This window comes from Hemibagrus wyckioides, linkage group LG26, assembly GCF_019097595.1.
Source record: "Hemibagrus wyckioides isolate EC202008001 linkage group LG26, SWU_Hwy_1.0, whole genome shotgun sequence".
In the NCBI taxonomy this organism is placed as follows: domain Eukaryota; kingdom Metazoa; phylum Chordata; class Actinopteri; order Siluriformes; family Bagridae; genus Hemibagrus; species Hemibagrus wyckioides.
The window spans coordinates 904,772-914,398 of record NC_080735.1 but is presented as its reverse complement, the minus strand read 5'-3'; the positions used below and the strand labels follow the sequence as shown (position 1 = coordinate 914,398).

The 9,627-nt window shown below is 42.8% G+C and overlaps 1 protein-coding gene across 5 annotated transcripts in view; it reads left to right on the top strand.

The window, feature by feature from the left end:
• Positions 1-3,057: 3,057 nt before the first annotated feature.
• The window catches only part of LOC131346490 (NACHT, LRR and PYD domains-containing protein 3-like), a 38,870-nt gene continuing 32,300 nt past the window's right edge, over positions 3,058-9,627 (top strand). For all 5 annotated transcript variants that reach the window (XM_058379942.1, XM_058379940.1, XM_058379941.1 and 2 more), the window contains exons 1-3: positions 3,058-3,125; positions 8,485-8,622; positions 8,762-8,877. Coding sequence is in view for 3 of the 5 variants with exons in the window: in XM_058379940.1 (XP_058235923.1) it covers positions 8,587-8,622; positions 8,762-8,877 (152 nt within the window). In the remaining 2 variants the exon portion in view is untranslated. The remainder of the gene's footprint in view (positions 3,126-8,484; positions 8,623-8,761; positions 8,878-9,627) is intronic.

Genomic DNA, 9,627 nt, shown 5'->3' with positions numbered 1-9,627 from the left:
ATACACACACACACACACACACACACACACACACACACAGGGAACAATGGCATTTAATCACAAATAACAGAAAGTTCAAAAAACCTCTGAGGAACCAAAACCAAACACACACACACACACAGTATCAACATCCAGTAAATAGAAAGTAACAGTAAATTACAGCACACACACACAATCATAAACACACACATCACAATATACAGCATGTACTATATTGTACAGAGCTTCCTGTATATAATCGGAATTATTTACCAGTTTCCCAACACAGTCAGGACATATTGGTCCTTAGGAGTCACACAAACACACAGAGAAAATCCAGTACACACACACACACACACACACACACACACACACACACACTGAGTGGAAATGCACTACGTGTAAATACACATTAAATGTAAAAATATAAGATATACATGTTACTTTATAAGTATATAACACTTTATATCTTTACTATTATAATTATAAACGTATAAAATTCGAAACATCTGGGTTCAGGCTGTTTAAAGCAGAGCGACAAGAAAAATGAACTAGTCGACAGTGAACAAATGACTTCCTGAGCCTGCTAGCTGCCCTTGGGTGATGTAATATTATCAACAAACACATTTTTAACATTTTTATGTGTTAGTGTTTGGAGAACTAGTGAAGGTAGCTGTGGCTGATTTGTTTCAAATTCTATTTTCAAGACTAAAAAGGAGACTAAAAAGGAGAGACCAAAGCCTATACATGAAGGACAGTTATTGTCGATCTTATTTAATTTAAGCTAAGCTTTGTTTATTTTATTTTAATTTAAGCTATTTGTGCATCAGAGTGAAGCTTGTGATTTTATTGATGCTTATTGTATATTGGGGTCTAAGGGCGCTGGCGGCTCAGTGGTAGGTTTCTCGCCGACCATGCGGCAGGCCCGGGTTTGATTCCCAGCCAGTGCCCAATCCCCAGCCACTGGATACAGTGGCAGTCCCAATCCCGGATAAAAATAGGAGGGTCATGTCAGGAAGGGCATCCGGCATAAAACCTGTGCCAAGTTGTTGTGCAGAACAGTTGATCCGCTGTGGTGACCCCTCATCCATGTAGGGAGCAGCCGAAAGATCAACAACATTGTATATTGGGATCCAAAGGTGTGAGAGCACTAGTGGAAAAAGTTTGCATTCTTTTTTAATACAGCACCTTTCATGACAAATTATATTATTGACAACAGCTTAAGAGAAAAGTATAATCTTTGAAATATTAAATGATTTTCAGAGTTTCTTAATAGGAGGTTTGTTCACTTTCTGCTTTAATGACTGCAGCTGCATGGTCTCCACAAGTTTCGGTAGAAACCTATGATCCATTTTAGATCAAATCCATCATACTGTTCTCTGATCACACACTTCAACAAAAGAGATTAGACATGATTAAAAACCTGACCTTCTGTAAAAAGCAGTTTACATGCTCAATATCACACATCTGCCTTACATTTAAACACGGACCTAGAAATAATGCAGAATATTTCACATTAAGTATTCAAAACTGCATTCATTTAAAATTAAAACATAATCTAGATTTCTGGGTTCATTTTGAGACACAACACCCCACCCCAAAATATTCATTGCCTAATGGCAAAATTATGAATTCAGAGATCATAAAACAAAGCTCAAGAATATAATACACTATAATATATTATTTTTTATTATAATATAATGTCATGTACTGTTTAAGGTATTGTCCAAGTGGACATCCTGGTTAGGGATGGGAGCCATAGGCTTTTGCTTCCCTCTCTTCATACTGTTGTGAAATCCCACCACTAGTTTGCCTTTGTCTTTTCCTTTTCCCTTCCATCTTTTTATTTGCACAGACTGTGTGCTATTTGGGACTTGAAGGCATATAGATGCATATGGTTTAATTCAATTCAATGTATTTGTACAGCGCTTTTAACATGGACATTGTCTCAAAGCAGCTGTAACATGGAGACAGGGAACGATAATGTAGGATCCATATGCAGAGTTTATTGAAGAAACAACACAGGCAAACAATCCAAATCAGCAGGCAGGGTCAAGAACAGCACATCAGGCAGGTCCTCTGAAAAACCAAACAAAGCAATCCACAGGGCAAAAGTGCCAAAAATCACAATCCCAATCGTAATCCAAAAGCAGAGAGAAACATGGTCAAAACACATGAACAATGGCAAGAAACAAACAACGACTTGGTAAGTAGAAGAGCTAATACATAAAGTAGGAAGTAACCTGGAAGTGAGTGGCGTGACTGGAAGTGCTCAGTACTCTGGTGAGGGCTCCCTCTGGTGGCCCAGAGGGGGAGTTCCAGGTTGCTCTGTTACTGCAGCTTTACAGAAGTATAGAAAACAGAGAAGAAGAAAAATTATAAAGTTTTAAGTAAAGTAACTATTTTATCCATAGAGTTAGGACCGGTTACCTACATTAGCTCCGGTCTGTAGCCAACATGTCACCACTGCCTTTGATCAGTTGTTGCTGCGATATAAAGCAATCAGTGAATCCAATAAGTCGACACCTCCCATGTGCTGAGTGAAGTGTAGATGCTTCAGCAGGGCATGGGACCTTGATGGTTCTTTTTTGGCCTCTGTGCCATCTGTTGACATGAGATACAGGGTGACCACCTACATAGCTACTGAGAAGGGTGATTGAAATGTTGTCATTTGACTGCATGCAGCTGTGAGAAGAATATGCACTGATCACCCTGAGATGAGTCAAATTATGAACAAGCTCAGGCTTGAGTGACGTATTCTTAGTTCACACACTTTTCAACTAAAAACATACTGGTAAAATGTCAGAAATGACCAGGACTGAAAGAGGCCCAGAATAAATGATGGTGTAAACTTGGCTCATATGAACGTATTTCTAGGACAGGAGACGCAAAATACCCTGAAAAGTGTCTGTGCTTCTTTACCTGGAAATGACATCTTGCCTTTCTCTCCTTGTTAAAACATGGCAGAAAAGAGTGGAGGAATGGAGGAGAGAAAAACAAACCTATTCTTAAATTCCAACATACCAGAGTGTTTTTATTTCACTGGATGGTCCAGATTCCTTTGTCAGAACAAGTCACACTGGTTTATGTTTCTGGGAAACATTCACAACAGCTCGAGCTTTGTGAAGAGATGAACATAAAGAACAGTGAGTATATAAATCTATAATAAGAGTCTATAATATTCTGATTCCTTTGAATCCGAACTGAGTATTATAACTATTGTGTGTGATTGTATACTACAGTTGTATAAAACGGTTATTTCGTTACTGAAAGAAAAGTCTGTGAATTTGTTGCATTTGACTTTTACTCACTACATTCTTATTAGCATTCAACTTTTTATCATCATGCTACTGAACATTTGAGAGAAATAGCGCTGTTAGATGTTGATGTTAAATAAGTTTGTGTTTGAAGATTTACAAATTTACCATCAGGATCTGTGATCTGTGGCAGATGCCTTTGTCTTCAGTGACTCTTGTTTTGTACCTTTACTTTCATAGTTCAAGAAGCTTTTATTGTCATTTCAACCACATATATCTGGCGCAGTACATAGTGAAATGAAACAACGTTTCTCCAGGACCTGGTGCTACAGAAACATACAACAACAAGTTCAGCACAAAACAACAAACACCACCACAGAGCTAGGACAGAAGTTTGTCTTAGCCACGTAAAGTGCACAGTGTGCAGCTAGGTGCAAACAGAGCATAGACAAGACAGTGCAAAAAAGACAATAAATACAATAAAGACAACACAAAAGAACACAGGACACTTAGCGCTGAAAAGAAAGAAAAGAACGTGTGATGGAATGTAAGTGAAATAAAATAGATAAAGTGAAATGATGTAGAAAGAAAAGTATTGTGCAAAAATATTGTGCAAAAATATTGTGCAAAAATACACAGCAGCAGTTGAGGTAGTGCAAATAGAATAAACATAAATATAACTATAGCAGTGGATGACAGGTAGAGGTAGTGCAGTAAGTAATGAACAGTATAAATTATGTGTGTGTGTGTGTGTTTGTGTCCACACAGTCAAGAGAGAGTGTGTGTATCTGTGTGTGAGAGAGACAGAGAGTTAGTATACAGTTCAGTCCTGAGTGAGAGTGTGTGTGTGTGTGTGAGAGAGTGTAGAACAGTTCAGTCCTGAGTGAGAGTGTGTGTGTGTGTGAGAGAGTGTAGAACAGTTCAGTCCTGAGTGAGAGTGTGTGTGTGTGTGAGAGAGTGTAGAACAGTTCAGTCCTGAGTGAGAGTGTGTGTGTGTGTGTGAGAGAGTGTAGAACAGTTCAGTCCTGAGTGAGAGTGTGTGTGTGTGTGAGAGAGTGTAGAACAGTTCAGTCCTGAGTGAGAGTGTGTGTGTGTGTGAGAGAGTGTAGAACAGTTCAGTCCCGGGTGTTGAGGAGCCTAATGGCTTGAGGAAAGAAACTGTTACACAGTCTGGTTGTGAGGCCCGAATGCTCCGGTACCTCTTTCCAGATGGCAGGAGGGTGAAGAGTGTGTGTGAGGGGTGTGTGGGGTGTGTAAGAGTGTGTGTGTGGGGTGTGTAAGAGTGTGTGTGAGGGGTGTGTGGGGTGTGTAAGAGTGTGTGTGAGGGGTGTGTGGGGTGTGTAAGAGTGTGTGTGTGGGGTGTGTAAGAGTGTGTGTGAGGGGTGTGTGGGGTGTGTAAGAGTGTGTGTGTGGGGTGTGTAAGAGTGTGTGTGTGGGGTGTGTGTGAGGGGTGTGTGGGGGGTGGAAGAGTGAGTGTGTGGGGGGTGTGTAAGAGTGTGTGTGAGGGGTGTGTGGGGTGTGTAAGAGTGTGTGTGAGGGGTGTGTGGGGTGTGTAAGAGTGTGTGTATGGGGTGTGTAAGAGTGTGTGTGAGGGGTGTGTGGGGTGTGTAAGAGTGTGTGTGAGGGGTGTGTGGGGGGGGGGTGTAAGGGTGTGTGTGTGGGGTGTGAAAGAGTGTGTGTGTGGGGTGTGTGTGAGGGGTGTGTGGGGTGTGTAAGAGTGTGTGTGAGGGGTGTGTGGGGTGTGTAAGAGTGTGTGTGTGGGGTGTGTGGGGTGTGTAAGAGTGTGTGTGAGGGGTGTGTGGGGTGTGTAAGAGTGTGTGTGAGGGGTGTGTGGGGTGTGTAAGAGTGTGTGTGAGGGGTGTGTGGGGTGTGTAAGAGTGTGTGTGTGGGGTGTGTAAGAGTGTGTGTGTGGGGTGTGTGGGGTGTGTAAGAGTGTGTGTGAGGGGTGTGTGGGGTGTGTAAGAGTGTGTGTGAGGGGTGTGTGGGGTGTGTGAGGGGTGTGTGAGGGGTGTGTGTCTGTCCTCACTGTCCCCTGAAGGGTCTTGTGATCTGAGACGGTCCAGTTCCCAAACCAGGCAGTGATGCAGCTGCTCAGGACGCTCTCCATGGTCCCTCTGTAGAACACAGTCAGGATGGGGGGAGGGAGATGGGCTTTCCTCAGCCTCCTCAGGAAGTAGAGGCGCTGCTGGGCTTTCTTGGTGATGGAGCTGGTGTTGAGTGACCAGGTGAAGTTCTCTGCCAGATGGACACCAAGGAATTTGATGCTCTTGACGATCTCCACCGAGGAGCCATCGATGGACAGTGGAGAATGGTCACTCTGTGCTCTCCTGAAGTCAACAACCATCTCTTTGGTCTTGTCGACGTTCAGGGAGAGGTTGTTGGCTCTGCACCAGGCTGTTAGATGTTGCACCTCCTCTCTGTATGCTGACTCGTCGTTCTTGCTGATGAGATCCACCACGGTCGTGTCATCAGCGAACTTGACGATGTGGTTGGAGCTGTGCATTGCTGCACAGTCGTGAGTCAGCAGAGTGAACAGCAGTGGACTGAGCACACAGCCCTGAGGTGCTCCAGTGCTCAGTGTGGTGGTGCTGGAGATACTGCTCCCGATCCGGACTGACTGAGGTCTCCCAGTCAGGAAATCCAGGATCCAGTTGCAGAGAGAGGTGTTCAGGCCCAGGAGACTCAGCTTCTTAATCAGCTGCTGAGGGATGATTGTGTTGAATGCTGAACTGAAATCTATGAACAGCATTCGAACGTAGGAGTCTTTACAGTCCAGGTGTGTGAGGGCCAGATGGAGGGTTGTGGTGATGGCATCATCCGTGGAACGGTTAGGACGATACGCAAACTGCAAGGGGTCCAGCGAGGGTGGTAGCTGTGACTTGATGTGCCTCATGACGAGCCTCTCGAAGCATTTCATCACGATTGGTGTGAGTGCGATGGGACGGTAATCATTGAGGCAGGAAACCGTGGACTTCTTTGGCACAGGGACGATCTTTGGCACTTTGGCACAATGGTCGTTGTCTTGAGGCACGTAGGGATGATGGAGCTGCTCAGCGAGATGTTGAAGATGTCAGTGAAGACATCTGCTAGCTGCTCTGCACACTCCCTGAGAACTCTGCCAGGAATGTTGTCTGGTCCAGCGGACTTCCGTGGGTTAACTCTGCATAGAGTTCTCCTCACGTCAGCCATGGTGAGACAGCACTGGGTCATTAGGAGGAGGGATGGTCTTCCTCGCTGTTGTGTTGTTCTGTGCCTCAAACCGAGCGTAGAAGTTGTTCAGCGCATCTGGAAGGGAGGCGTCACTGTCACAGGCAGGTGAAGTTGTCCTGTAGTTGGTGATCGCCTGGATGCCCTGCCACATGCACCGGGAGTCTCTGCTGTTCTGGAAGTGGCCGTGGATTCTCTGGGCGTGTGCACGCTTCGCCTCTCTGATCGATCAGGACAGTTTGGCCCTTGCTGTTTTTAAGGCCGCCCTGTCCCCTGATCTGAAGGCAGAGTCTCTCGATTTCAGGAGAGCACGCACTTTCGCAGTCATCCACGGCTTCTGGTTGGAGCGTGTTGTGATGGTCTTGGAGACAGTCACGTCATCGATGCATTTCCCGATGTCGCCAGTCACTGATGACGTGTACTCCTCCAAGTCAATAGAGTCGCCGTTGGTTGCAGCCTCCCTAAACATGTCCCAGTCAGTGCACTCAAAACAGTCCTGAAGAGCAGAGATAGCTCCTGCTGGCCAGGTCTTAACCTGTTTCAGAACCGGTTTAGAGCGGTCTGACGAGTGGTCTGTATGCTGGAACATAACAGAGATGTGGTCTGAGTAGCCGAGGTGGGGGCGGGGCTCCGCACGATACGCGCTGGGAATGTTTGAATAAACAACATCCAGCGTGTTCGCCCCTCTCGTAGCAAAGTCCACATACTGATGGAATTTAGGGAGCACTGTTCTGAGATTTGCATGATTGAAATCTCCGGCGATGATAAACAGTAAATGTAGGAATCCATGTTCTATCCATGTTCTATCCATGTTCTGTCTACTTTAGTGAGGAATAGGAATTTGCACCGTAACTTTTCCACAATAAGATTTATTCAGATGATTAATTAAATTTAGTTGTTTATAATGTGTGTTTGTGTCAGTGTGTGAACATATGTGTATGCTGCCTTTATGTGTATTACTCTTAGCTTACATTATAGAATAAGAACAAACTGTAAAAGACAAAATCTCATGGCTTTCACATAAAATGCATTTAATCACCACCAAATCCATGAGTTCTTTCACATTCACACACAACGACCGCAAATTTTCTGTCACACAGAAAAAAATCACACACTTCTACAGAAACCAACTGAAAATATAGAAAATCAGAATATTTACAACAAATGAAGTAATAATCACTCTTAACATGGCTAACTGCAGTTTCAGTGGAATGTCCACTCAGTGTCCTGTTTTCAGTCATGTTTTCAGTAAAAAGAGCTTCAGTGTGATTTGGTTTGGAAACATGGTAAACGAAGACAGAATGGTGGGAAAGAAGAGAGAGAGAGAGAGAGAGAGAGAGAGGGACAGAGAGAGGGAGACAGTGAGAGAGTGAGTGAGAGGGAGAGAGATGGGGGGGAGAGAGAGAGGCAGGAAGAGAGGGGGGGGGGAGAGAGAGGGGGAGGAGGGGGGGGAGGGAGAGAGAGAGAGGGAGAGAGAGGGAGAGAGAGAGAGAGAGAGGGACAGAGAGAGAGGGGGGGGAGAGGGGGGGGAGAGAGAGAGAGAGGGAGAGGGAGAGAGAGAGAGAGAGAGAGAGAGGGGGAGAGAGAGAGAGAGAGAGAGAGATAGAGAGAGAGAGAGAAGGAGAAAGGGAGAATGATGGACTTCTTATAAAGATCTAGAAAGAATAAAGGATACTGAAGCAAACTGCAGCAACAAACTTACAGTCAGAAAAGTGATAAAGTGTTTTTCTGAGTAAACAAACATTTATGGGAAAAATCATTTAAACTTCAAAGAACTCAGAAGCTGATCATTTCTGTAACTCTCCTGTTAGTCTTGTTGAGGTCAGTGTGTACGAGTGATAATGTCTGCTTTCTGAGTGAGAATTGTTTGTTGGATGAGTTTATTTTGAGACATGTATGAAGTGTTTGAGGTTTGAGTGAGATTAATTTTTATGCCAAGATTCATGTTAGTAATGCAGACTACATGAAGAGTTCTGGGGGAAAAGAGGCTTCAGAATTGACAGACGGTAAAGTCAGTAAAAACTGTTTTTTTTTTTTCCAGACATTCATGATACTGGTGAAATGAGTGTGAAGGATTACGTCATAATGGTCAGCTACACTGTTGGTACAGTGAATTTCTCATTCTTCCACATGCCAAAGATGCATGACATGTGACTTGCAGAACTGGTTCAGAAAACAGGTAATGTGTGCACCATTTTATGTACTTTGCTACTGCCATGTGATTGTCTCACTGGTTAATGTGCAAAGGTACAGGTTTTCCTAATAAAGTGTCAGTTTATTTTATGACTTAATGACATTTGCCTTTTATTTTTCTTCAGATTTTTCCTTGTATGTGTGTGTGTGTGTGTGTGTGTGTGTGTGTGTGTGTGTGTGTAGAGGAAAGACATTCCAGAATGAGTCTCTCTGGGGAACAGGACAAAAGGAATGAACAAAGGTGAAAGACTTTTACATGTCAGAAGATAAATCACCTCTGACTCCTTACAGAAAGCGTCACCCTACAATAATTATAACACATGAAATGCCATCCAATGAGAAATAATGTATTTTCTTTCTTAATTTTATAGTCAATATTAAATTATTAAAATTAAGTTATATATTAAAAATATATAAAACTTTATAATATATATATTCAAATTTTTATTTGTCACATATTTTATTTGTACATTTACATATGACTGTCCGGCATGTAAACATTTATAAAAAGTATGTTAGAAAGAGATCCATAAAAAATAAAGATAAAAATAAAACTAGAGTATCTTAAAAGTATAAAAATAGAAAATAGAAAATAAAGTAAAATAAGATATAATATAGATAAATAAAAATAAAATAAAATATGAAAATAGTGTAAGAATATGAAAATATAGGTGCAAGTAGATATATATATATACACACATACACACACACAGTATCTCACAAAAGTAGTACACCCCTGAGTACACAAAAAGTGAGTACACCCCTGACATTTTTGTAAATATTTTATTATATCTTTTCATGTGACAACACTGAAGAAATGACCCTTTGCTCCAATGTACAGTAGTGAGTGTCCAGCCTGTATAACAGTGTAAATTTACTGTCCCCTCAAAATAACTAGTCCTCTTAATATAAATAACTAGGACTGGAGTCCTCTTCCACTCCTCCATGATGACATCACAGAGCTGGTGGATGTTAGAGACCTTGCGCTCCC